Source organism: Artibeus jamaicensis, unplaced genomic scaffold (assembly GCF_021234435.1).
Source record: "Artibeus jamaicensis isolate MK-2021 breed Jamaican fruit bat unplaced genomic scaffold, CSHL_Jam_final contig_1132, whole genome shotgun sequence".
Classification (NCBI taxonomy): Eukaryota; Metazoa; Chordata; class Mammalia; order Chiroptera; family Phyllostomidae; genus Artibeus; species Artibeus jamaicensis.
In genome coordinates this window covers 8,862,401-8,889,288 of record NW_026521221.1, presented here as the reverse complement: position 1 = coordinate 8,889,288, position 26,888 = coordinate 8,862,401, and the positions used below count along the sequence as shown (strand labels likewise).

The 26,888-nt window shown below is 47.4% G+C and overlaps 1 protein-coding gene across 5 annotated transcripts; it reads left to right on the top strand.

The window, feature by feature from the left end:
* The first annotated feature begins 967 nt into the window (after nucleotides 1-967).
* Nucleotides 968-26,333, top strand: CDAN1 (codanin 1). 5 transcript variants are annotated; one of them, XM_037161675.2, is made up of 28 exons: nucleotides 968-1,066; nucleotides 1,250-1,740; nucleotides 1,957-2,160; nucleotides 2,355-2,524; nucleotides 2,660-2,767; nucleotides 2,843-2,921; nucleotides 3,340-3,460; nucleotides 3,625-3,734; nucleotides 4,157-4,246; nucleotides 4,921-4,996; nucleotides 5,761-5,966; nucleotides 19,076-19,196; nucleotides 19,337-19,483; nucleotides 19,597-19,763; nucleotides 20,140-20,227; nucleotides 20,461-20,550; nucleotides 20,747-20,801; nucleotides 21,038-21,171; nucleotides 21,261-21,364; nucleotides 21,649-21,807; nucleotides 22,177-22,240; nucleotides 22,416-22,494; nucleotides 22,671-22,819; nucleotides 23,902-24,009; nucleotides 24,125-24,188; nucleotides 24,353-24,534; nucleotides 24,803-24,910; nucleotides 25,552-26,333. In XM_037161675.2, exons 1-28 carry the CDS (start codon nucleotides 977-979, stop codon nucleotides 25,675-25,677), a joined length of 3,690 nt encoding a protein of 1,229 aa, XP_037017570.2. In that variant the 5' UTR covers nucleotides 968-976; the 3' UTR covers nucleotides 25,678-26,333. The 5 variants fall into 5 exon arrangements, with proteins under 5 accessions (XP_037017570.2, XP_053521842.1, XP_037017571.2 ...); XM_053665867.1 differs by having other exon boundaries at nucleotides 1,954-2,160; nucleotides 2,660-2,743; XM_037161676.2 differs by having other exon boundaries at nucleotides 1,954-2,160; nucleotides 24,377-24,534.
* The last annotated feature ends 555 nt before the right edge of the window (nucleotides 26,334-26,888 follow it).

The window sequence follows — 26,888 nt, the reverse complement described above, 5'->3', positions numbered from 1 at the left end:
GGAACACCCCTCATAGTACTGGAGTGATTCCTGCTTTTCACCACCCTCTCCTTTCCACTTGTAACCGTCTTAGGAGACATTCACATGGGCACTGCTTCACGTCTCCCAGTTTGGTTTGGCCTGGAGTGTTGACAAGTTTTCAAAATAAGAGAAATAACTCAAGCTCCCAAAAGCTAATTATGAATGTGCCTATTACTATCTCAATTGGAAAGTAGTTGAAATAGTAACTTGGTGTAAACCTATCGTTATTACAACCTGTAAGAGATGTAAAGATACAGACTAGCAATTCTGTGTGCAGAGGAGCCTGAGGCACTTCAGAGGTGTGGGCTGAGGATTATAAAAAGCCTCCCAGCAAGAACTCAGGCTCAAAGTCTCAATGGTCAATTAACTGAGTGCAGGAAAGCCTATTGGTTCTGCATGGGCCGGGGGGGGGGGGGGGGCGGGGATTGCAAACTCAGCCTCTGAAAAAAGTCAAATGAGGTTAGGCCAACTTTGTCATAACTTTTTGGGATGATGACGGTCAATCTAGAAAACTTAAACTACTGGGAAAAAGAGAAAAAGAAAAAGAATGTGCTTATCGAGGAAGAAATAGGCAGGCCCTCTCACGGCAGAATTGTTCACCTATACCGTCTGGCCGGCCTCCGGCCCCTCTGTCTTTCCTGCCGCGTCCTCGAATCCCGGCAGGTCGGCCCCACCGGCAGGGCACCCTGGCCCAGGGTTCACCCAGAGCAGTGCGGATGCACTTCGCAGACCACAGGGCCAGTACCCTGAGACCGCGGACCCAGCCACGGCCCAGACTAGCGTCCGGGAAAAGCCTCAGTCCGGGCAAGTCCCGCGGCCGGGGCTGGCCCCTCCCCGCCGCCCCGCCCTCCCACCCCAAGGCCCAACGGCCGCCTTTCGGCGCTAGCCCCGCCCCTCCAAGGCCGTCCGCGGCGCGCCAGCGCCTGCGCAATCGCTTTAGAGCGCCGGGACCGGTATGGCGGCCGTTTTGGAGTCGCTGTTGCGGGAGGAGGTGTCGGTCGCAGCCGCCGTGCGGTGGATCGCGCGCGGCGCCGAGAGTTCGGAGGTAACAGTGCCTACACGCCCCCAGACCTGAACAGAATCTGCTTTCCGCCGGAGACACCACCCTTAGGTCCCCTTCCTCTGGGTGACTGGCTGTCAGTCCGGGCCGAGTGCTCTCCGACCGGGTGCCGCTCTGCTGCTCGCGGCCCTGGGCAGGCAGCTGACCCTCTCGCCGCTTTTCCCTCAGGATGACCCCGGGGAGGCGGCCGTGCTGAACTCACTGCGGCCCTTACGGAAAGAATTCGTGCCGTTCCTGCTGAACTTCCTGAGGGAGCAGAGCAGCCGTGTCCTCCCGCAGGGCCCCCCAACCCCAGCTAAGGTCCAGGGCTCCACTGCAACACTGCCAGAGAGGCCCGGGGGCCCGCCGCGGGGAGGCCGCGGGGCGCGAAGCCAGCTCTTCCCTTCGACCGAGACTTCGAGCGCCGCCGCCGCGGAGGCCTCTTCGGCCCGCCGCGGGGGCAGGAGGCGGGGCCCGGGGCAGGCCCGTGAGCGAGGTGGCCGCGGCCCTGGTAGCCTGGAAGAGGGGGTTAGTGGGGAGAGCCTGTCCTGGGCAGGGGGCCGGAGGCCTAGGACCTGTGGCAGTCCCGGTAGTCCCAGCCTCTCGCCTGCTCATCCGCCAAACCTCAGCAACCTGGAGGAGTTCCCTCCAGTAGGCTCGGTTCCCACCGGCCCTGCAGGGTGAGAATCAGCCCTCTTATCTAGGAGATGGGTGGTGGGAAGGCTGTACTAGGGGAGTCAATAAATTAGGGCTAGGAGCTCTTCAGCAGAGCGTGGGAATAGCTAGAATATTGGGGATGAGATTACTACAATGATAGGGGGGTGTTGCAAGGGCTTCAGCTGTTGTGAGGATGTTTGATGATGGAATTTTAGAAAACCTGTGGCTACTCTCAGCAGAACGAAGCCTTCACGCCGGATCAACCCAACTCCGGTGAGCGAAGAGCGGTCACTCTCCAAGCCCAAGACCTGCTTTACTACACCGCCAATCAACTGTGTCCCCAGTTCCCAACCGTCAGTCCTGGACTCTAATCCTTGGGGCCATGGCCTTCCCCCAGGGTGCAGAAGTCTGCAAGAAGAGCGGGAGATGCTCAGGAAAGAGCGGTAGGGCCTTGTGGCTCCCTGGGATGTTAGCTTCCTCCCTGTGGGGGGTCTACAAGGCTTTTCCCTGGGATTGATTGCCCTCTGGGAACCTTCCACAGTCCCTGGACTGTGGAAGCCCTCTCTGGAGGAACCTGAGTGTGGCTGTGGAGGGGAAGCCAGGCCGACTTCTCATGACATCTCTTTATCTCCAATAGCTCTAAGCAGCTGCAGCAGTCATCTGCTCCCACCTGTCCCATCCCAGAATTGGGGTCTTCACTTCCCACCAGGGCAGGAAACCTTACAGCTGAACCTGCTGACCCAGCTAAAGTGTCTTCCCACCAGCGCCTGGAACTGGTGGCCCTTGTCTACTCTTCATGCATTGCGGGTGAGTGAAGCAAAGAGCGCTGGAGTGGAGGAAAATACTTGTAAAACTGTAGGGTAAGAGAATCAATAAGTCATGTAGAAGTGAGTTTTGGTTCTGAATGGTGCCCAATGTGCTGTGGTTTCTTTTTATATCCAGAAAACCTGGTGCCAAATCTCTTCTTGGAGCTTTTCTTCGTTCTTCAGCTCCTTACCACCCGGAGAATGGTGGCTGCCAAAGACAGTGAGCCTAGTCCAGGAACCCTAGGTCAGTGAGCAGGCCTCTTTTTAAGAAATGGAGATAGAATAGTTCTTACCTGACAGCTTGCTGTTACCCTTGTAGATTCCCTGGAAAGTCCACTGTTCCAGAGTGTCCACGATTGTGTCTTCTTTGCAGTGCAGGTTTTGGAGCATCAGTTTCCGTGAGTTTGCTCAGCTGAGGCACATGAGCCTTATTCCTATTTTTCATATGGTTCTCTGGCCATTTGGGGTACGGGCTTGTGCTTATCACAGGTGTGCAGTGACAGGGACTTTTTCCTATACGTAACCCTTTAGTTTTGTGTCAAGACTGTGGATTTAGCCCATGAAAGAATCAGGCTGCCCACTGTGGTCTTGGTGACTGACCTTTGGGTTGATGTCCATGTTCTTGTCCTGCTGTCTTCCTCCCTGCTCCAGAAGGTCTCATATCTTCTGCTCATGCCTCCGTTACTTTTAATCCTTGGCCTGTGGTTTTGCCTTTCCTGCTGGCTCCATGCTCCATACTCTGTGTGGTATGCAGGTGCCACTTCTTATTTGAAGTGCATGTCCCATTCTCAGTCATATGTGCTCTTGACCCTGTAGAGTTCTCTCCTACCTGGACAAAGGGACCTTGAAGCTGTTAGCTGAGAATGAGCGACTGCTATGCTTCTCACCAGCCCTGCAAGGCCGCCTTCGCGCTGCCTACGAGGGCAGTGTTGCCAAGGTACTGACCCCATCTTAGATGCCTACTGGCCTAGACCTGACCCTTCCCAGGCAGCCCAGGTCATGCCCCGCTCCTGTCCCATGGTCTGACTCTGGGCAGGAGCATGGGGGTGAAGTTTTCTAAGTATGCAAGCTTCTCTTCCTAATGTTACTGCCATATTTTAGGTTTCTCTGGCGATGCCACCCTCTGTCCAAGCTGTCTCCTTTCAGCCAGAAACTGATAATCGTGCAAACTTCTCCAGTGACCGAGCCTTTCATACTTTTAAAAAACAGAGGTGATAAGAAAAGGGAATTTGGGGGGTGGGGAATGAGGGCACATATACTCTGTGGTAGGCAACCTATGTCATTTTCATAGAAACTAGAAGTTTGATACTAACAGGTATTTTATGCCCATGGACTTGAAACTCTGACCTTAGCAGCCTTCTCACAGGTGTTTGATCTTAGTCACAGGGTTCTCAGTCAGGAGAGAGCTGGATCAACTCTCAGACCCCACAGAAGTACATCCAGCATGTGGTGTGCTGCTGCTTGGTTATAGTCCAGTCATCCTATAGAGCATGTTGGAGAACATAAGGAACGGGCTCTGGGAAGTCCTGTTCTCAGTTCTGAGCTAGGAAAGGTGCTTGTGTGATGAGTTAGGTCAGCTGGGAATGAAACCAGCTGTGCCTCAGTGCATCAGACATTCTTGTGTGTTTGTCAGGGATGTGTTCTATGAGGTGCTTCGAGAGTGGGAAGATCGCCATGAGGAGCCTGGCTGGGATTTTGAGAAGGGCTTGGGCAACAGGATCAGGTAGGTGCTCAAACGCCGGTCACCTTGTCCTGTTTCCAGCAGCGAGCAGCTCAGTGGTACTTGTGTAGCTGATGGCAGGCAGGCTTTTCTCCCACTGCTTCCACTTGAAGCTGTTATCTTCTTTCCTCCTTAATCTCTCCAGTTATTGCCAACTCTGCCTCTCCTTGAAGGGGGCTGTCTCTCCAGCTTCATCACCTCAGCAACAACTTAGAGATGTTCTTTGGTGGTGAACACTTGGAAAAGTGCAAAGCCCTTACTATAGGCTGCTTGAGTTTTGGCCCAAGTTATTGCTTAGACCCTTCGCAACCCCATTTTCTCCATTGTCTAGTTGGGCAGTTCTAGTAACTTTGTGTAGCTAGATAATAGGATGCAGAAAGAACATCCTCTATCCAGTGCTCTGCCTTTCTCATGGGTCGTGATGCTCAGTGGCTGTCAGTATAGACTAAAGATTAGAGGGGTGGTATTATTTTTTGTTTAGCTAAGTGTATCTCTAGCCTTGACGGGATCTCCCTTCTGAGGAAAGCGTCCCTTACCATTTCCTACATTCTTGCGCTGGCTAGCTATGGCAGGGGTATGCTCGAAGGGCCTGGTAAAGGCCCAAGCAATGGCTTGTTCTGTCAGATCTGCCCCCTTCCTCCTTCCCTCACACTCCATTCCTGCTTCTTATTCCTCAGAGCCATGATGGGTCAACTGTCTGCAGCTTGCAGCCACAGTCATTTTGTTCGGCTTTTCCAAAAGCAACTTCTCCAGGTAATAGCCCCAGCAGATTATCTACAGTGACCAGCAGGCATTATAGACAGCCAGATAATGGCTGGTACTGTGGGATATGGCAGGCAGCCAGGTGGGTCCTGGGCTGGAGTGTGAACAGGAGGTCTTCTTGAGTGGTGGTTGACACTCAGGCAGCCAAAGAGGAACCAGAGTGCTCTTTCCCATGCCCTGCAGCCATACCTGCCTGGGCTGCCTCTCCCGCCATGTAGCTTCCTGCCTACCTTCACCCTCTCACTGCTTCCTTGCCCTTGTTTTCTGCTGTGGTAGAAAGAATGTGGGCTTAAGACTCAGATGGGCCTGGTTTCAGATCCTAGTTCTATTGACCCTAGTCCACAGGTGGCAAACACAAGGCCCGTGGGCTGAATCCGGGTCTCCACCTTGTTGTATCCAGCCTGGAACCTCGCTTCTACCCGGCAGCACTACCAAGCTCTCACTTAACTGTTAAGGAGTGGTTACATTTACACAGTCCTAGATTACATTCGGCCCTTTGAAGGCAACTGCCAGGCTGTTGTGGACCCTGGTGAAAATGGGTTTGACACCCCTGCCCTAGTCAGATGTTTAATCTTGTAGTTTCATTTTCTTCACCTGAAAAACAAGGACATATTCTACCTCAAAAAATGTATCCGTGGCACCTGATAGAGGATTGGCATTCTATTCATGTTTATTACTTCTTATTTATTTTGTTCAGGCCTTCTTTCCAGAAAAACTTACTGGTATTTTTATTTCTTTTCTCCTCACGGCCCCAGATGTGTCAGAGTCCCGGTGGTGCTGGGGGCGCTATCTTGGGCGAGGCTCCTGATGTGTTAAGTATGCTTGGAGCTGACAAGTTGGGACGGCTGAGGCGCCTACAGGAACGGCTTGCAGCCCCTCAGAGCAGCGGGGGGCCCTGTCCACCACCCTCGTTCCCAGGCTGTCAGGGATTCTTCAGGGACTTCATCCTGAGTGCCAGCAGGTAAAGGTTCCTCTCTTTTGCAGGGAGTGGGGCAGAGGACAGGAGAGATTTGTCTTCCCAGAAGGGCAGACAGTTCTGTCTCCTTTGCCTGCTCGAACAGAGTGAGACTACGTGATATACGGGTTCCTTCTGGCTCTCACTTTCTGCCTCCATCTCCCTTCTTAATCTTTTTTTAAATTAATTTAAATTTTTTATTTTTCAATTTTTACATTTGACATTGCATGTTAGATTAGTTTCAGGTATTCAACATAGTGACTAGAAATTTGTGTAACTTACAAAGCAATGACCTGGTTAAGTCTAGTACCCACCTGAAGCCATACGTAGTTATCACAATATTATTGACTGTATTTCCTATGCTGTACTTTACATCCCTGTCACTATTTTTGTAACTGGCAATTTATACTTCCTAATTCCTTTACTTTTTTCGCCCATATCCCCAACACCCCTCCCATGTGGCAACCATCAATTTGTTCTTTGTATAAGTTTTTTTCTGTTTTATTTGTTTGTGTTTGTCTGACTTCATTTAGCATAATACCCTGTAGCTGCGTCCATGTTGTCACAAATGGCAAGATTTCATTCTTTTTTATGGCTGAGTAATATTCCATCTGTATATGTATCACAGTGATCTTTCTTTTTATCCTCACCCAAGAGTATATTTGTTGATTTAGAGAGAGGAAGGGAAGAGAGAGAAATGTGTATGTGAGAGACAAACACTTATCAGCTGCCTCTTGTACACGCCCTGACCAGAAATTGAGCCCATGACCCAAGCATGTGTCCCAGCCAGGGATCAAACCCACAGCTTTCTGCTGTACGGAACAACACTCCAACCTGAGCCACCAGCCGGGGCTGCAGCATATCTTCATCTGTTCTTCTATCAGTGGACACTTAAGTTGCTTTCATACTTGGCATTTGTAAATAATGCTGCAGTGTTTTGGATTTCTTTTTTAATTTTTTAAGGAACCTCCATATTGTTTTAGTTAATGGCTGCACCAGTTTCCAATCCCACAAGCAGCGTATGAGGGTTCCCTTTCATGTCCTTGCCAACACTTGTTTGTGGATTTCATGTTGGTAGCCATTCTGAAAGGTGTGAGATGATACTTCATTTGGGCTTTAAATTGCATTTCCCGCTATATATGGGAGTTCCAGCTAAGATGGAGGCATAGGTAGAAACCCTTTGCTTCCTTGCACAACCAAAAGGAGGATAACAACCAATCTAAAATCAATAAACGACCAGAAGTGCCAGAAAAATCAAACTGCATGAAACTCCAACAACTGAAGAATTACAGAAACAGTCACCCAGACCAGTAAGATGGGTGGACTGAGAGAACCCGCCACAAGGCAGTGGACCATGTGGGTGGGCCTGGCTGCAGGGAGGCTGTGGACTCGCTGGCAGGGGCTGACTGAAGGAGAAAGTGAGATCAAGAGCTGGCTATCGACTGCACAGGGGTTGCTGTGATGGGAGAAACTCCCAGTCTCACATGAGATCATTGGAAAGTGGGCTGGAGCTGAGCAGGCAAGCTGCCTTCTTCCCTCTCTGGCCCCTCCCCCACAGACAGCCCCACAGTACAGCAAAGAGGGTTGTCCTGCCCAGGTTACTACCTAAGGCCCCTTATAACTTAACTGGTGTGCCAAGGCAAAGAAATATGGCCCAAATTAAAGAATAGATCAAAATTCCAGAAAGAGAGCTAAGCAGTGAGATTGCCAACCTATCTGATGGACAGTTTAAAGCCCTGGTCATCAAAACGCTCACGGAACTGATTGAGCTTGGTAGAAAAATGAAAGAACAAATGAAAGATACCCAAAGTGAAATAAAGCAAAATATTCAGGGAACAACAGTGACAAGAAGAAAACCAGGACTCAACCATTTGGAACAGAAGGAAGAAATAAACATCCAACTGGAACAGAAGGAGGAAACAGGAATTCAAAAAAGTGAAGAGAAGCTTAGGAACCTCTGGGACAACTTTAAACATGCCAACATCCAAATTGTAGGGGTGCCAGAAGGAGAAGAACAACAGCAAGAAATTTGAACAAATAATGAAGGAAAAATTCCCCAATCTGGCAAAGGAAATTGCCAGTCTTCAAGGAAGTCCAGGAAGCTCACAGAGTCCCAAAGAAACTGGACCCAAGGAACAACACACCAAGGCACATCATCATTACATTAGCCAAGATTAAAATGAAGGAGAGAATCCTAGAAGCAGCAAGAGATAAGAGGACAGTCACCTACAAAGGAGTGCCCATCAGACTGTCAGCTGATATCTCAAAAGAGACCTTACAGGCAAGAAGGGGCCGGAAAGAAGTATTTCAAATCATGAAAGGCAAGGACCTACATCCAAGATTGCTCTATCCAGCAAAGTTTTCATTTAGAATGGAAGGGCAGATAAAGTGCTTCCCAGATAAGGTCAAGTCAAAGGAGTTCACCAACACCAAGCCCTTATTATATGAAATGTTAAAGAGAGTTATCTAAGAAATTAAAGATCAAAAACTTTGAATGGTAAAATGACAACATACTCACAACTACTAACAAATGAACCTAAAAAACAGAAAAACAATGTAAAGAAAAACTAAGGAAATGACTAGAACAGGATCAGATTCAGAGAAATTGACATCTTTTCATTGGGGAGGGGAAGGGGAGGAATGGGGGGGAAAGGTACAGGGAAGAAGAAGCATAATTGGGAGGTGTAAAATAGATGGGGAGAGGTAAAAAATGGTATAGGAAACAATTCAAAGAACTTACATGTATAACCTATGGACATGAACTAAAAGGGAATACTGGAGGGTTGGGGGTACAGGGTGGAGGGGGGCTAAAGGAGGACAAATTGGGAGAACTGTAATAGCATAATCAATAAAATATACTTTAAAATTTTAAAATAAATAAATTGCATTTTTCTGATAACTAAGTTTGAACATCTTTTCATGTGTCTATTGGCTGTATGTCTTCTTTGGAGAAAGACCCGATCAGGTCCTTTGCCCATTTTTTAATTGGGTCGTTTGGTTTGTTTGTTGTTCAGTTGTATGAGTTCATTATATATTTTGGGTATTAACCCTTTGTCAGGTCTGTTGTTGGTAAATCCCTTTCAGTAGGTTGTCTTTCCATTTTGCTAATAATTTTTTTCACTATGCAAAAAACCCTCTACTTTGATGTAGTTTAATTTTTTTTCTTTTGTTTTTCTTGCTCAAGGAGACATACCAAAAAAATATTAGTAAAAGTGATGTCAAAGAGTTTATTGCCTATGTTTTTTGTCTAGGAGTTTGTGTTTTCAGGTCTTACATTTAAATCTTTAATCCATTTTGAGTTTATTTTTGTATATGGTATAAGAATGTGATCCAGTTTCTCTTATTTATTTATTTGCATGGATCTGTCTACTTTTCTCAATACTATATATTGAAGAAACAGTCATTAACTCATTGTATATTCTTGTCTCTTTTGTCATAGATTAATTGTATATGCATGGATTTATTTCTGGGCTCTGTTCTGTTCCATTGATACACATGTTTGTTTTTATGCTAGTACCAACCTGTTTTGACTACTACAGCCTTGTAGTATAGTTTGATATCAGGTAGTGTGATGCCTCCAATTTAGTTGTTCTTTCTCCAGATTACTGTGACTATTTGGGATCTTTTGTGGTTCCATATACATTTTAGAACTATTCTAGTTCTGTGAAAAAATGCCATTGATATTTTAAAATATATTTTACTGATTATGCTATTACAGTTGTCCCATTTTCCCCCTTCATTCCCCCCTCCACCCTGCACACCCCCTCCTACCAACATTCCCCCTCTTTAGTTCATGTCCATGTGTCATAAGTTCTTTAGCTTCTACATTTCCCATACTGTTCTTGCCCTCCCTCTGTCTATTTTCTACCTACCGTCTATGCCACTTACTCTTTGTACCTTTTCTCCCTCTCTCCTCCTCCCACTCACCTGTTGCTAACCCTCCATGTGATCTCCATTTCTTTGGCTCTGCTCTTGATCTAGCTGTCCTCTTAGTTTGCTTTGTTTTAGGTGTGGTTGTTAATAACCGTGAGTTTGCTGTCCTTTTACTGCGCATATTTTTTATCTTCTTTTTCTTAGATAAGTCCCTTTAACATTTCATATAAGGGCTTGGTGATGATGAATTCCTTGAATTTGACCTTATCTGAGAAGTACATTGTCTGCCCTTCCATTCTAAATGAAAGCTTTGCTGGATAGATCAATTTTGGTTGTAGGTCTTTGGATTTCATGACTTGGAATACTTCTTTCCGGCCCCTTCTTGCCTGTAAGGTCTCTTTTGAGAAATCACATGACAGTCTGATGGGCACTCCTTTGTAGGTGACTGTAATTTTATCTCTTGCTGCTTCTAGGATTCTCTCCTTCATTTTAATCTTGGCTAATGTAATGATGATGTGCCTTGGTGTGTTGTTCTTTGGGTCCAACTTCTTTGGGACTCTCTGAGCTTCCTGGATTTCCTGGAAGTCTGTTTCCTTTGCCAGAATGGGGAACTTCTCTTTTATTATTTGTTCAAATAAGTTTTCTAGTAGTGGCTGTTCCTCTTCCCCTTCTGGTACCCCTATAATTTGGATGTTGGAATGTTTAAAGATGTCCTGGAGGTTCCTTAGCCTCTCCTCATTTTTTGAATTCCTATTTCTTCATTTTTTTCTCTTTGGTTGTTTGTTTCTTCCTTCTGGTTCACTCCATTGATTTTAGTCCCAGTTTTCTTCCCATCACTGTTGGTTCCCTGTGAAAATACCATTGATATTTTGATAGGTATTGCTTCGAATCTGTTAGATAGCCTTGGGTAGTATCGATACTTTAACAATGTTAATTCTTCCTATCCATGAGTGTGGTATATACTTCTATTTTTTTGCATATTCAGTTTCTTTCTTCACTGTCTTAAACAGTTGTTTGAGACAGTCGTTCGAGTACAGGTAGGTCTCTTACCTCCTTGGTTAAATTTATTCCTAAGTATCTTATTCTTTTTTTTATTTAAGAGGGGAAGGGAGGGAGAGAGAGAGAGACATATCAATGTGTGGTAGCCTCTCACATGGCCCCCACTGGGGACCTGTCCTGCAACCCAGGCATGTGCCCTGACCATGTGCCCTGACTGGAAATCAAACCTCCATCCTCTGGTTTGCAGTCCGTGCTCAATCCACTGAGCTACACCAGCCAGAGCAGAAAGAGCTTTTAGATTTTCACTGTTCAGTATGATTTTGAGGGTTCATGATATACGGCTTTTATTATGCTGAGGTCTGTCCCCTTTATCTCACTTTGCTGAGAGTTTTTATCATAAATAGATGGCAGATTTTCTCAAATGCTTTTTCTGTTCATATTGATAATATCATATGATTTCTATCCTGCCTTTAGTTTATGTGGTGTATCAAATTTACTTATGGATATTGAACTAACCTTGCCTCCAGGAATAACTCCCACTTGATAATGATGTATGATCTTTTTAAGTTATTGCTGAATTCAATTTGCTAATATTTGTTGAGAATTTTTGCATCTATGTTCATCAGAGCTATTGGCCTATGATTTTCATTTTTTTGTAGTGTCTCTGGTTTTGGTATCAGGATAATGCTGACCTCACAAAATGAGTTTGGGACCTTCTCCCCTGCACCCACCACCCCATCCTCCCATTTGACGTTTTAGAATAGTTTGAAGATAGGCATTAATTTTTCTTTGAATGTGGTAAAATTCACCTGTGAAGCCATCTGGTCCGGGGCTTTTGTTTGTTGGGAGTTTCTTCATTACTGATTCGATATTGTTAGTAGTTCAGTCTGTTCAAATTTTCTGTTTCTCCCTGATTCAGCCTTGCAATTTTGTGTGTTTCTAGAAATTCATCCATTTCTTCTAGGTTGTCCAGTTTTTTTGGTATATGTTTGTGGTATTTTCTGACAATGATTAGTGTTTCTGTGGTGTTGGTCGTCACTTTTATTTCTGCATTTATTTATTTGAGTCCTCCCCTTGTTTTTGGTGGTCCAGCTAAAGGTTTATTGATTTTTTTGTCTGTTTGTTTTGTGTTTATCTTTTCAAAGAAATAGCTCTTGGTTTGATTTTTTCTCAATAGTTTTGGAGACTCAATTTTACTTATTTCTGTTTTGATCTTTATTACTTTCTTCCTTCTACTCCCTGTAGGCTTTGCTTTCTAGTTCCTCGATGTGTAAGGCGAAATCGCTTCAAACTTGTCTTGTTTCGTGATATAGGCTTGTAATGCTCTGAATTTTCCCGTTAGAACTGCTTTGGCTATGCCCCACAGATTTTTGAGTCATTTATGTTTTCATTTTCATTTGTAACAAGGTGTATCTTTTTATTTCTTCCTTGATCTCATTCTTAACCCATTAATTTTTTACTAGCATGTGATTTATCCTCCATGTGTTTATGTTGTTGTTTTTTTTTTTCAGTTTTCTTCTTGTAATTAATTTATAGTTTCATACCATTGTGTCCAGAGAAGTTTTTGATATGCTTTCACTCTTCTTAAATTTACTGAGAGTTTTTTTGTTGCCTGACATGTAGTCTGTCCTGGAAAATGCTCCGTTTGCACTTGATAAGGATGTATATTCTGCTTTGGGTAGAAATGCTCTGAAAATATCAGTTAAATCCATCTGGCCTACTGTTTTAGTGAAGGCCACTTTTCTTGTTGATTTTCTGTCTAGAACATATATCCATTGATGTCTCTGGGGTGTTAAAATCCCCTACTATGACTGTATTACCATCAATACAGTCATATTAATCAATATTTGCTTTATATATTTAGGTGCTCCTACATTAGTCGCATAGATGTTTACAAGGGTTATACCCTCTGATTAGAATGATCTGCTTATCATTATGAAATGCCCTTCTTTGTGTCTTGTTACAGCACTTGTTTAAAAGTCTATTTTATGTAAGTGTTGCCACCCCAGCTTTTTTCATTGCCATTTCTATGAAAACTTTTCCATCTCAGTTTGTCTATGTCCTTACAACTGAAGTAGGTGTATTGTAGACAGCATATGTTCTGGTCTTAGTTTTTTTTATCCACACAGCTACCTTTTGTTTTTGTTTTTGTTTTTTTTAAATTTTTTTTATTGATTATGCTTTACATTTGTTCTATTCCCCCTTTCATTCCCCTCCACCCTACCCCCCATCCCCACCATTACCCCCCCTTTAGTTTATGACCATGTGTCTCAAGTCCTTTAGATTCTATATTTCCCATGCTATTCTTGCCCCCCCCCATCTATTTTCTATCTACTGTCTATGCTGCTTATTTTCTGTACCTTCTCCTCCCTTCTCCTCCTCCCACTCCCCTATTGCTAACCCTCCTTGAGATCTTCATTTCTATGTTTCCACTCCTGATCTAGCTGTCCTTTTAGTTTGCTTTCATTTTAGGTGTGGTTGTTAATAACTGTGAGTTTGTTGTCCTTTCACTGTTCATGTTTCTTTAAGTTCTTTTTCTTAGATAAGTCCCTTTAACATTTCATATAATAAGGGCTTGGTGATGATGAACTCCTTGAATTTGATCTTATCTGAGAAGCATTTTATCTGTCCTTCCATTCTAAATGTGAGTTTTGCTGGATAGAGCAATCTTGGGTGTAGGTCTTTGGATTTCATGACTTGGAATACCTCTTTCCAGCCCCTTCTTGCCTGTAAGGTCTCTTTTGAGAAATCCGCTGACAGTCTGATGGGGACTCCTTTGTAGGTGACTGTCCCCTTAGCTCTTGCTGCTTCTAGGATTCTCTCCTTCATTTTAATTTTGGCTAATGTAATGATGATGTGCCTTGGTGTGTTCCTTCTTGGGTCCAACTTCTTTGGGACTCTCTGAGCTTCCTGGATTTCCTGGAAGTCTATTTCCTTTGCCAGAATGGGGAAATTCTCCTTTATTATTTGTTCAAATAAGTTTTCCACTGGTGGCTGTTCCTTTCCCCCTTCTGTTACCCCTATAATTCGGATGTTGGAATGTTTAAAGATGTCCTGGAGGTTCTTAAGCCTCTCCTCATTTTTTTGAATTCTTGCTTCTTCACTCTTTTCTGTTTGACCATTATTTGCTTTCTTCTGGTCCACTCCATTGATTTGAGTCCCAGTTTCCTTTTCATTGCTATTGGTGTCCTGTGCAATTCCATTCATTTCAATTAGTTTCGCCTTCATATATTTGTCTAATTTGTGGCTATAATCAACCAGTTCTGTGAGGATTCTGATGACCAGTGTTTTAAACTGTGCGTCTGAGAGTTTTGCTATTTCTTCATCGCTTAGATTTATAGGCTCTGGGGCTTTGAGACCTTCTTGAGCCATTTTTGGTCTGTTCGCGCCCTTTAATTGTGTGGAGCTGCGCCTTGGACTCCCAGGTCGCTGGGTTGTGACACTATATGTGGGGGCGGGGTCAGAGCAGGGAAATGGCGACCCCCTCTGCTGTTTCTCACAGCTGGGTGAGGAGCAGCGCCTTAGGTGGTTCACCTGGGCCGGGCCACTCAGAGTCACTGGGTTATGACTCTGTATGTGGAGGTGGGGTCAGAGCAGGGAAATGGCGGCACCCTCCACTGCCGCTTGCCTCGGGGACCCTCCAGGCCCCGGTCCAACCGCCCACTCCCTCGCCTGTCCACCCGCGCACAAATGCGCGACCACAGTCAACACGCAGCCCCGCTCCCCCGCGGTCGCTCGCCTAGTTGCTCGCTCGGTGGCTCACTAGGTCCAACCCCGTGCCTGGATTCCATGTGCCTGGATTCCACGCGCCTGGATTCCGTGCGCCTGAGTCCGTCTGACCGAGTCCTCTTGTGCAACCCCACTTCACCAGCCGCTGGTTTTGCCCCTTACCGGTCAGGCTGAAGAATTTGTTGTTAACGGACTTCCGAAAAGTTCAATTTTTCCGTGTTCTGGCTGTGTTTTCTGTTGCTAATATTTAGTTGTCTCTAAAATTGGTTGTGTGAGAAGGCACGGCACATCCACCTATACCTCCATCTTGGCGGAAGTCTGCCTTTTGTTTTTTGATGGGAGCATTTAGTCCATGTACATTTGAAATAATATATCGATAGTATATAGTTATCACAGCATTTTATTGTTTTCTGATTGCCTTTGTAATTCTTCTCTCTTCCTTTTTTCTTTTTTTTTAGATTTTATTTGTTTTTAGACAGGAAGGGAGGGAGGGAGGAAGAAAGGGAGAGAAACATCACTGTGTGGTTGCCTCTGATGACACACCCCCCAACTGGGCACCTGGCCTGTAACCCAGGCATGTGCCCTGACTGGGAACTGAACTGGTGACCCTTTGGTTTGCAGGCTGGCACTCAGTCCATTGAGCCACACCAGCCAGGGCAGTTCCTTTCTTATTCTTTTCCTCTATTATATGCTGATAACTTCCTATAGTGTTGTGTATGGATTCCTCTCTCTTTATATCTTGTATATTTCTGACAGATTTTGGGGTTTTGGTTAACATGTACTTCATGTATACCAAGCAGCATTTATAGCAGTCTGTTTTAAGTTGATAGTCACTTAAGTTTAAACATATTCTAAAATCACAATTTTTGCTCACCCCATCCATATTTATCACATTTATTATTTTGCCATTACTTTTTTACTTTGTGGGTGTGTGTTTGTATATATCCTTGTTGCAATTACACATGAGCTTCCTACTTTTGCCTTTTAACCTTTGTACTAGAATTAGAGTTGGTTGACACACTGCTTTTTTGTCCTTGTCAGAATTTTTTTCTTTCTTGTTTTTTATTAATATTATTATCTTTTCAGTTTTTCTTAAGTCTCTTTAACATTCCCTGTAATACTAGTTTAGTAGTGATGAACTTTTTTTTGCTTTTTCTTGTCTAGGGAATTCTTTATCATTTGATTCTAAATGGTAGCCTTGCTGGGTAATATTTTTTCTAGGTCTTTGCTTTTCTTCACTTTGAATATTTCTTGCCAATCTCTTCTGGCCTGCAAAGTTTCTGTTAAGAAATTAGCTGAGCCCTGGCTGGTGCAGCTCAGTGGATTGAGCGCTGGCTGAGAACCAGAGGGTCGCCAGTTCGGTTCCCAGTCAGGGCACTTACCTAGGTTGTGGGCCAGGTCCCCAGTGGGGGCCATATGGGAGGCAACCACACACTGATGTTTCTCTCCCTCTCTTTCTCCTTCCCTTCCCCTCTCCTCTCTCTAAAAATAAATAAATAAAGTATTAAAAAAAAAAGAAACTAGCTGATAGTCTCAGGGGTCTCCCTTGTAGTTAACTAACCATTTTTTTTCTTGCTGCTTCTAAGATTCTCTCTATATCTTTAACTTTTGACATTTTAATTTTGATGTCTTGTGTTGGCCTCTTTCGGTGTGTATCATTTGGGCCTGTCTGTTCTTCCTGGACTTGTATGTCTGTTTCCATCACCAGGTTAGGGGAATTTACAGTCATTATTTCTTCAACTGAATTTTTAGTTCCTTGCTCACTCTCTTATCCTTCTGGTACCCTCGGGATGTGAATGTTGGTACCCTTGTTGTCCCAGATGTCCCTTAAACTAAAAAAATTTTCTTTATGTTTTCTGTTCTGAATGGGTGTTTGCCTCTACGTTGTCTTCCAGATAACTGATTCAATCCTTTGTTTCATTTAATTGGCTGTTGATTCCCTTTAATGTATTGTTTATTTCAGTTGTTGTAGTTCTCATTTCTGACTAGCTCTTTTTTATAGCTCATGTCTCTTTGTTGAGGTTCTCACTGAGTGTACCTGTTCGTCCCCAGTGTTTTACTGAGCATTTTGTTTGCTTGTTTCTTTTTGTTTAAAACAGCCAGTCTCTGCTTGGCCTCCTCTGACATGGCCTTCTCGCCCTGTTGAGCTTTCCCATAACCAGTGTTTTGAACTCTGTATCGGGTAAACTGCTTCTCTGTTTTGTTTAGTTCTTCTTTTTTGTACCTTTTAAATCCCGTTATTATATTTGGGATATTTTTTTGTCTCCATTTTGCCTACCTCCTTTCGTTTGTTCCTGTATATTAGGTAGATTTGCCACGTCTCCATGTTTTGCATTGAGGCTTTATGCAGGAGGCATCCTGTCGGGCCCAGTGGTGTAGTCTTCCCATTAACCTCAGCTGGGTGCGACAGAGGTGTCCCTTGTGTGGGTTGCGTGTGCTTTCCTGTTGTAGTTGATCCTTGATTGCTGTTGGCCCATCAGTGGTTTGGGATCAGCCCTCAGTCTGCTGGCTATTTGGGCTGGCCTTGACTACAAAGGACAGCTTTTTTTGCGAGAGTTGACCTTATGGAGCAAGAGTTACTTTAGCAGGATTCTGGTACTAGTCAAGTTCCCATTCAAGTGTGTTGGTTGTGGAGCTGTTTGGCTGGTGCTCTGTTGTAATTTGAAGCCAGCCACCTGGTTTGTTAGTTCTGGAGCCTCTTAGGAGGGGCTTTGGTTCAGGCCAATGTCAGCTGCCATTTGTGCTTGGCTTGGGGCTATCTGGTTGGAGCTACGGAGTCATCTGCATTTGGTTGCTGCTTGTACTGGGCTTGGCAGTACTTGGGAGAAACTGCTATGACCCAAGGCCAGCTGCCCCTTGGGTCAGGGCCCTTCGCTGGGCATCACAGTGTGTGCTTAGGCTAGCCACCACTTGTTTTAGGCTTTAGCCACTTTGGTGGAGCTATGCTCCAGTTTAAGACTGGCTGCTACCTGGTGAGAGATGCAGCGCAAGTTCAGACCAGTTGCCATTTGTGCCAGGCTTGGGATCACTTAGCAAGAGGTACAGGGCACACCAAGGCCAGCAAGAGGTACAGGGCACACCAAGGCCAGCCTCTGCATATTTGGGTTTTGTGGACATTTGAGGGAGTTTAGGGAAGTCCATAGTGTAAGCCAAGGTAGACACTTGGGTGGAAAAACTGCTGGAAGTGGCTCAAGCCAGGTACGTGAGTAGGAGTGGGATGGGGTCTCAGGAATCACCAGGGAGGGTGAACGGTGTTAGCTCAAATAATGGAGAGCACAGATTTCTGGCTGGGTGGGGTTGAACTCAACAAAGGAATAGTGGTGCCTGCCAGTATTTACATCCCCAGACAGAGCTGACCAGATCCCCCCACTCTAGCCTTCGCCCTGAAGTTAGTAAAATTCAGTTCTTCTCTGTATGTCCCTGGGGCTTTTCTACCTGCTGCCCCTGCTCTGGAGCCAGAGCGAGTAAGTTTGTGAGTGAACACATCTGTGTGCTGGCCCCTAAAGAGGAGCATCCGGAACTCTAGTAGCCCTTCATCTCAGTGGGATCCAGTCCCTCCTGGTTTCCACAACAGGGAGTTATGGAGACTCTTGCTGGCACTGGGAGCCTGGACTGGGGCTGTGATCCCTCATTCCTCATGAGAGAACTCCACAACTGAGATATCCCTCCTGATTCTTTTTTTTCTCTTTTTCCTTTTCTTTTCCTTTTTAAATGACTGATAGTCAATTTATTAAAAAGGTTGATTTAAGCATCTGCAGTGGTGACTTCACCCTCAACTAGTGACTCAATACTGATGGAAATGATCTGCTTACAGTCTCAGAAGGGCTGTGACGGTCAGTGAGTCACTTGTGAGTCCTCATCTGAAACGGACCCTAAGTCTTAGAACCCTCCCTGCAGTGAGTTTTTCTTGTAGTGATCCTCAGTCTTGGTAGGCATCCGAACTGGTCCTCTCACTGTGGGATTCTTTTCCTTTGTACCTCTGCTTAAGTCAGCACACACCTTCTAAGACTAGGCTGCAGCTGGTCAGAGTAATCCTGATTCAGTGATTGTTTCCTCTGGTCCCATGGGTCTTTCCGGTATCAGTAAAAGCCATTGTTGTGGCATAGCTTCCTGAGTCAGGAGCAAGAGCAGGCCAGACGGCCCTCTATTGAAGAGGCCCTCAACTGCCTCTTCCTCAAAACGCCCTCCTGATTCTTAACCACCACCTGAGGGTGTGGGGTCTGCCCATTCCCGGTCTCCACCCCTCCTATCAGTCTCAAAGTGGCTCCTCCTTTACATCCTCAGTTACGGATCTTTTGTCCAGCGAGTCTTCAGATGGGTCTCAGTGATGGATGTTCTGTAATTTAGTTGTAATTTTGATGTGGTTGTGGGAAGAGGCAAGCACAGTGTTTACCTGCCCCACCATCTAAAGATCTCTTTCTCGTTCATCCTTTCACCCGTGTGAGTAACCTCATTGCTCCTTGGCCTCCCCTCTCAACCCCCCTGAGCCTTTTCTTTTTTGCTCTCCTTCCTAGCTTCCAGTTTAATCAGCATCTCATGGATAGTCTGAGTTTAAAGATCCGGGAGCTCAACGGCCTTGTCCTGCCTCAGCCTGAGCCCAGTGATGAAGATGGGGAGTCGGATGTGGACTGGCAGGTTAGGAAGCAGAGCAAGGAAGTTGAAGGGGTTCTGACCTAGGAGGCAAGGGGTATTTTCAAGAGAAACTTTGTAACAGATTTGTATTCTTTTTAGAAATCTTGGGCTTAAAACCTCTTACTTTCCCGATGCCCTTGCAGGGTGAGCGGAGGCAGTTTGCCCTGGTGCTGCTCAGCCTGAGGCTTCTGGCTAAGTTCCTGGGCTTTGTGGCCTTCCTGCCATACCGGGGACCTGAACCACCCCCAACTCGTGAGCTCCAGGACTCCATTGTGGCCCTGAGGAGCCAGGTGAATAGGGGCTCTGGTAAGGAGGGAGCTGGGAGGAGCCAGAAGACACTGTAGATGCAGGGCACTTCTCAGCCCCTCGGGACCTGCCCACTGAGTGACGTTGGCTCTGCCAGGTGCCCCCAGCCCTGGATGTACGAGCTCTGCTGCAGCAGGGGCTGCAGGCCCACCGAGCGGTGCTCACGGTGCCCTGGCTGGTGGAGTTCCTTGCACTGGCTGACCACATTGTTCCCATGCTGGACTATTACCGCAGCATCTTCAGTCTCCTGCTGCACCTACATCGGTGAGTAGAGAAAGGGCACAGCTTAAGAATAGTGTGGGGAGAATGTTGGCTGAGGCTGCTAATTATGAAGAGAGTTGAGCAGCCTATCCTTCCTGTGTGGAACCACAGCCATAACGGACCCTCAGGGGAGAGGCTGGATTTGGTCCACAAAGACAGACACTGGGTTGTCGTTTGCCCTTTTCTGTTCCCACTGCGGCCCAGCCGGGAGGGAGTGCAGATCTGGGAGGGGCAGTGAGGAGACAGATCTGGTCCCCTGGACGACACCATCTCTTTTTGCTCTGCTTTTGAGAATTACCTTCCGGGCCATGGCTTTCTTTCACTCCATTTCATTTCTTTCTTTGTACAAATTCAGTTGATACCCTCACTTACCTTTTAGGAGCTTGGTTTTGTCGAAGGAAGGTAAAGGGGAGATGTGCTTCCTGAACAAGCTGTTGCTGCTTGCTGTCCTGGGCTGGCTTTTCCAGGTTGGTGGAGTGAGGGTCCAGACTGGAACAGGAAGGCGGGGCAACTAGTGTGGCTGGAGGTGGGGGAAGGGAGAATGTCCGAGTCCGATCAAGATTGGGCCGGAAAATGAAGGTGCAGAGGCGGAATTACCGCTGTTTCAGAGGAAGGTTGCCTAAAGCCTGAACCACAAGGTAGCAGGTGTGATGAAGCTCTTGCGTGCTGACTGGAGCTTGTCCTGCTTCAATCTCATCAGATTCCCACAGTTCCCGAGGACCTGTTCTTTCTGGAAGAGCATCAGCTGGATGCCTTTGGGCTGGATACAAGAGCTTCAGAGCAGAGTTTAGTAAGTGTCGGGGTCCAGCCAAGGGCCATGGGGTCCGCAGGGATAAAGGAGGCAGGATGTCTGAGGCCTGGCAGGAGACAAGCCAGGACAGACCGGACTCTTCATGATTCTCATACCGGACTGCCCCATTTCTGGCACACTGGGAAGGAAGAGAGGGCTGCCTGCCTTCCCAGCTCTGGCCTGTTTTCTCCCCCAGGACGGCATGCCAGTGGTGGACCAGCACCTGCTCTACACCTGCTGTCCCTACATTGGTGAGAATACTTGACTCACCACCCACTCCTCACCAAACAGTCCTTAGTTCTTCACCTGTCCCTTCATGAGGACCCAAAAGGCACCCCATGGGCCTAACATTCTAATGTGGGGTTCTCTTCTCAGGTGCTTCCCAGGTTCCACAGCCTCTTTGCTCCACTCATTGCTTAATGTCCAACATGTGTGGTTGTGGGGTCGGGGTAGTTCTGGAACTAGCACTTGGTCTTCCCTGGTGCAGGAGAGCTCCGCAAGCTGCTCGCTTCATGGGTATCAGGCAGTAGTGGACGGAGTGGGGGCTTCGTGAGGAAAATCACCCCTACCACCACCACGGGCCTGGGAGCCCAGCCTCCTCGGACCACGCAGGGACTGCAGGTGAGGGACACGGGGCAGGGTGGAAGTATAGGGGGCCACTCAGTGGGGAAAAGGAAACCCCTCACTGCCTTACTCCCCCCTCCCCATAGGCACAGCTGGCCCAAGCCTTTTTCCATAACCAGCCACCCTCACTGCGCAAGACGGTGGAGTTTGTGGCAGAAAGAATTGGCTCTAACTGTGTCAAACATATCAAGTGAGCATGGGTCGCAGGGTTTCTGAATGGAGGTGTTGAGGGTCCCTGTCTTATTCCCTTACCATTTCCCTTACCATTTTTTTTCCTTTTAAGTCCTAATATTTTGCCAAACTGAGGAAAGTCAGTTGTGTGGGATTGGGGGGCACAGCCCAGGGTGGTGTGGGATGAGGGATAAAATTGCTAACTTTCTTTGAAGTTAGTTCTGACCAGATTTCCTTGAATTTGCAGCCCCTTTTTGATTCAACCCTTCCAACTACCTCCAAACATTGCTGTCCCTGCTACAGGGCCACGCTGGTGGCAGATCTGGTGCGCCAGGCGGAATCGCTTCTTCAGGAGCAGCTGGTGACGCAGGGACAGGAAGGGGGAGATCCGGCCCAGCTGTTGGAGATCTTGTGTTCCCAGCTGTGCCCCCACGGGGCCCAGGCATTGACCCAGGGGCGGGAGTAAGAGATGCCAGTCTGTTTGGACCCTCTCCTCTTAGCTTTTACACTCATGTCCCTTATTTCCTTAGCTTTTACACTCATGTCCCTTATTTCCTATCTTCTCCCTGCTCTGCTTTTTTTATTCTTTGTCTCCTCTGTATGATGTCTTTGGCTTTAGAATTTTGGGGAAGTCAAAGTCCAAGCTGTATCAGAAGAGCAGGTGGTTAAGGTTCCCGTTCCTCTGAGCACCTGGGTGGGGCCAGAGGCCTAACAGTGTTCCCCCTGAGGCAGAGCCCTCCCTGCTCATGTGATTGGCTCACTCAGGACACAACCTTCTGTGAGTCAGGCTGAACTAACTAGACATCACTGACCTCCTCTGTCTTCTTACAGGTTCTGCCAAAAAAAGAGCCCTGGTGCTGTGCGGGCACTGCTCCCCGAGGAGACCCCAGCAGCTGTACGTAGGAGAAGGCCTGGAGCTAGCGGGCTGGGCGGTTGGTTGGGAGAGCTGTGTGCTGGCGAACATGCACATGAGGCTGCTGGCACTGGGAGGGTCAGTCGTGGCCTTGGGCATTGGTCATCATCCCCAGCCCTCCCCCAGCCCCTGACTCTGCAGTCCTCCTGTGTCACAGGTTCTAAGCAGTGCAGAGAACATTGCTGTGGGGCTTGCAACAGAGAAGGCCTGTACTTGGTTGTCAGCCAACATTACAGGTAAGGTCCAGGCAAGAGGAGTGGCTGAGCAGGTTTTTCAGAAGCAGACTGGCATGAAGTTGGGAGACGGGACTCACAGCCTGCTGGAAACAGCGAAGGGTGTGTGTGGGTCAGTGTGGTGAGCCCATGCAGGGCTGCTCTGGTGACCTCTTTTCTGTTCTCCCTCTGACCTCCAGCACTGATCAGGAGAGAGGTCAAAGCAGCAGTGAGTCGCATGCTTCGAGCCCAGGGTCCTGAACCGGCTGCCCGGGGGGAGCGGAGGGGCTGCTCCCGTGCCTGTGAGCACCATGCTCCCCTCCCCTCCCACCTCATCTCCGAGATCAAAGTACACAGCTCCCTACTCCCTTCAGCTCCTCTCCCCACTCCCTGCTCTTTTCCCGGCCTCTTCCTTTTTCACATCAGCTCCAGTTTGTGTTGCAGCTTTCTGTGTTGTTCAGCTAGGTCGCATTCGTTCTGTTTGACACTGAATGGGATGAGGTAGGACAGGGTTGAACTGAATGGCTTTCCTAATGACTCCTCTTCTTTGACCTTTGTACTTGAATCACCTAAGAGAAGGAAAGGGCAGATACGAACATTTTTGACTAGATACTGTTCCACCAATGGTGATGGTGAGGACGCGGAAATGGAGTCTTTCTGGGCAGTTGCCTGGTATTGGCATGTGATTTCAGAAATGTTCTTTGCGAGAGGTGAAACTTGTTTAGTTACAGGCAGTAAGAATAATCTATCAGTGCTTTCAGCTTTTTAAAAATCAGACTGTCTAGACCCAAGGTCAGCAACAGCCAGTAGGCCAAATCCAACCTGCTCCTCATTTTGTCAGTGAAGTGTTGTTGGAACACAGCCACCTTTGTTCACTCGAGAGCCGTCCAGGGCAGTTTTAGTGCCACAGCGCAGAGCTGAGTAGTTGGGACACCGACCTCATGGTCTGCGGAGCCTCAACTATTTACTCGTTTGCCCTGCTCTAGGGCATTACGATAGGAGTAAGAAGTGGACAAGAGACTAAAAGAGTATATAGGAGAAAAAAAGGTGAAGTGGCCAGTAGCTACTAATTTTCAATATACAGAAAATTTCTGTACTGAAACCTGACAAGCATGAAATATAGAATATTGTGTGTATACAGTTGGGTGCTTCCCCTAAATTCTTTCAGAATAAGACATTCTCTGGAAATTGGCCAGGTGTGGCTTTGTCCCAAAATGAGTGGCATCTCTTGAACTGTCACAGCATGTTCCTTGGCTTACCTGCTCCATCTGCTCCCTTTGTTGTTGTCCACTTGGTTGCTTCTCCCAGCTGTGCTGACCTATCCCAGCCCCCAGTGGTCCTGCCTTCCTTTTCCTTCTGCCTCTCCCCACTGGCTGATCCCCACTCCAAGCCACATTCTCTGTGGCCTCACTCTGCCCCGGCTGTCTCTAGGATGTGCTCTCTGTGGCTGCGGGGCCCCGGGACCCTGAGGAAGGAGTGTCCCCAGAGCATCTTGAACAGCTCCTCAGCCATTTGGGCCAGACACTGCAGTGCCGCCAGGTAGGCAGTGGCAGGATGGTCATGTCTTTGTGCCTAATAACCAGACCCGCATTGGCTCAGGGCTGCTACTCTAAGGATGTTGCTAATGTCCATGGTCTCCATGCTTTTTCCCCAGTTCCTGTGCCCACCTGCCGAGCAGCATCTGGCAAAGTGCTCTGTGGAGTTAGCATCCCTCCTTGGTATGTCTTCTGCACCTTCCTCTTTTGCCAGACCCCCCCAATCTCAGGGTTGGGTACAAGCAAGATCAGATCATAAAACTTTGTTTTGCTCTTCTTCCTCTCAGGGACTGGCCAGGTGACCCTGCCTCTATTTCTTTAAGTTCAGCTTTCCTCTCTCCCCATAGTTGCAGACCAAATTCCTGTCCTAGGGCCCCCGGCACAGCACTGGCTGGAGAGAGGGCAGGCTCGAAGGCTCCTGCACATGCTGCTTTCCCTGTGGAAGGATGACTTTCAGGTGCCCGTCCCCCTGCAGCTGCTGTTGAGCCCAAGAAATGTGGGGCTTCTGGCAGACACTCGGCCGAGGGAGGTGAGTCAGAGGTGGGTAGGTGGAAAGGGGCGGGCAGGCTTCCTAGCCCTCTGGGGTCTTGCCAGGTCATGTTCTCACACCCACCCCTCTTACTCCAAACATTATGAGCTCGTTTCTTTCCTTTCCCCATTTTCTCTTCCATGCTGAAACGGACTCCTATAGTGGCTGACCTCAGGTCTTCTCCCTCCTTGCAGCTCTGTCCTTTGTGTCAGTCAGGGTCACTGTATAGTCCTCCCAGCCACCCTCACTTCCCGCATGTGTGTTGCAGTGGGACCTGCTGCTGTTCTTGCTCCGGGAGCTGGTGGAGAAAGGTCTGATGGGGCGGAGAGAGATAGAGGCCTGCCTGGACAGCCTCCGTGAAGCCCAGTGGCCAGAGGTAAGGAGTCCTCATCTCCCCTTACCTGGAAAAAGAACAGGTATCATATGTCCCTTTTTCCCTGAAAGGGGGCAAGTGGTGGCGCCTGGCATTCTTAGCAGTTTTCCAAAGCTCAGTGGATTTTGTCAGGTGTCCCAGGACCGCCCTAAAATGGAGTGGCCATTCTGGTGTGTGCCCTCGTCACACTTGAGCAGCTGCTGTATGGGGAGCCGTGTCAGTGGAAGGGAAGTTGGAAGGCGGGTATAGTGAGCGAGCAGCATGGCAGTGAGTGGGTTTTTTAAATCAATAACCTGAATTTTAATCTCATCTAGTATTTAATGTTGTGATTTAGGTCAAATAATTTATCTCAGTTCAACCATAAAATGAGAAAGATGTATGTATTCTGGGGTTTGTTGAGATGAAATAATGTGCATATTAAGTACTCAGATGGTGATCAGTACCCAGCAGATAGTTCTGAGCCTCTGGTCAGTTTACTGTCCCTGCGGGAACTCAAGCTCCCCAGGGTACCTAATGGGGCAAGGTTTCAAGTCCATTTCAGTGTAGAAGATGAAGTTATGGATATGAAGATACTGAAGATTTTTAGTAGAAAGGATGAACCACCTCAAATTACACCTACCTTTCCTGTTATCTGCTTGTTGCAGGACTTCTCTGAAGAATTAGCAACACTGTTCAGCCTGTTTCTAGCTGAGCCACAGGTGCCAGAACCTCAGCTAAGAGCTTGTGAGCTGGTGCAGCCTAACCGTGGCACCGTGCTGGCCCAGAGCTAGGGCTGGGAAGGGGCCCTGCCGTGACGTCTCAGCAGAAGCCTGGAACCCTGCCTGACTCTGCCTCAGGAGGAGGCCCCAGTGCCACCAAGTGCCCACTGCTGACCCTTGCTGGTGCAGGAGCAGCTGAATCTGCAACCAGCCTTCGTGTGGCTGCGTGGCCTCTCACCGACTGCAGGCTCGGCACCCTGAGTCCTAGGATGAGGAGGAGGAGGAGGATTCGCCTGAGTCAGGATTATGGTGGCAAAGGCTAGACTCCAGTCCCAGAGCACAAGAGTTGGCATTTATTACTTGGACACTCAATGGAATGATGGGAGAGGGCTTGAGCCCTCCTTGCTGCATTCCAGCATCTTTCAAGACTGTGGTTTGGGAAATCATGACAGAGGCAGATGACTTTTGGCCTAACTTGTGAGTAAAGTTAGAATACAAGTCTTGGGAGCTTACATTTTCTTACCAGCAGCAGGTGGACTGCCGTCTCCTTAAAAGTGCAGGACAGATGAGGTGGGATGAGCCCGACAGAAGCCCAGCGTTATCCTGCACCTCCCTTCTTTTGGCCCCTGCAGGTAACTCTTGACCCTGGCTCCAGCCAGGCGTGGCTAAGCAAGGACCAGAACACTAGAGCTTTTTAAAATAAATTCCTCTTTACTGAGGACTTCATATCTTGTTATTTTCACTTGATTCTTCCCTGTAGAAGGGTGGAGCAGTACTAGTCTCGAGCATTCAGGCATATGAGGCCCTGCAGGCTACAGAAGCCAACACACTGGACTTTGTGCAACTGCCTTGAAAGGTTTAGGGTAAGTTTTTAGTCACTAGATACTCTGTACTAACCTAGATGGTGGGGCAGCTCTTGTTGTGCTTGTTTTGTTGGGGCTGGAGGTACAGGGGAACAATGACCCATTGATTTGACCAAGCCCACACTGCCTTGACAGTGTGCCAGAGATTCAGGCTTTTGGGGAAGAAGGTTCTTGGTGAGCCCTATTGAAATGGCCTACAAAGTCTCCTCTGTACATCCCTGTGTATTTCTTGGGAAAAGGTACGAGTCTCTGAGCCTAGAGGTGTCTGCTGTGTGACCTCAGTAAAGGAGGTGACGTCAGTAAAGGAGGTAAGGAGAGTCACTCAAGTCCGTCACATGGGGTTGTCTCTTCATTACCACTTTGTCATCAGGCTTCTGCCCAGTGCCTACACCTTTCCCTTCATCCCAGTCACTCCTTTAA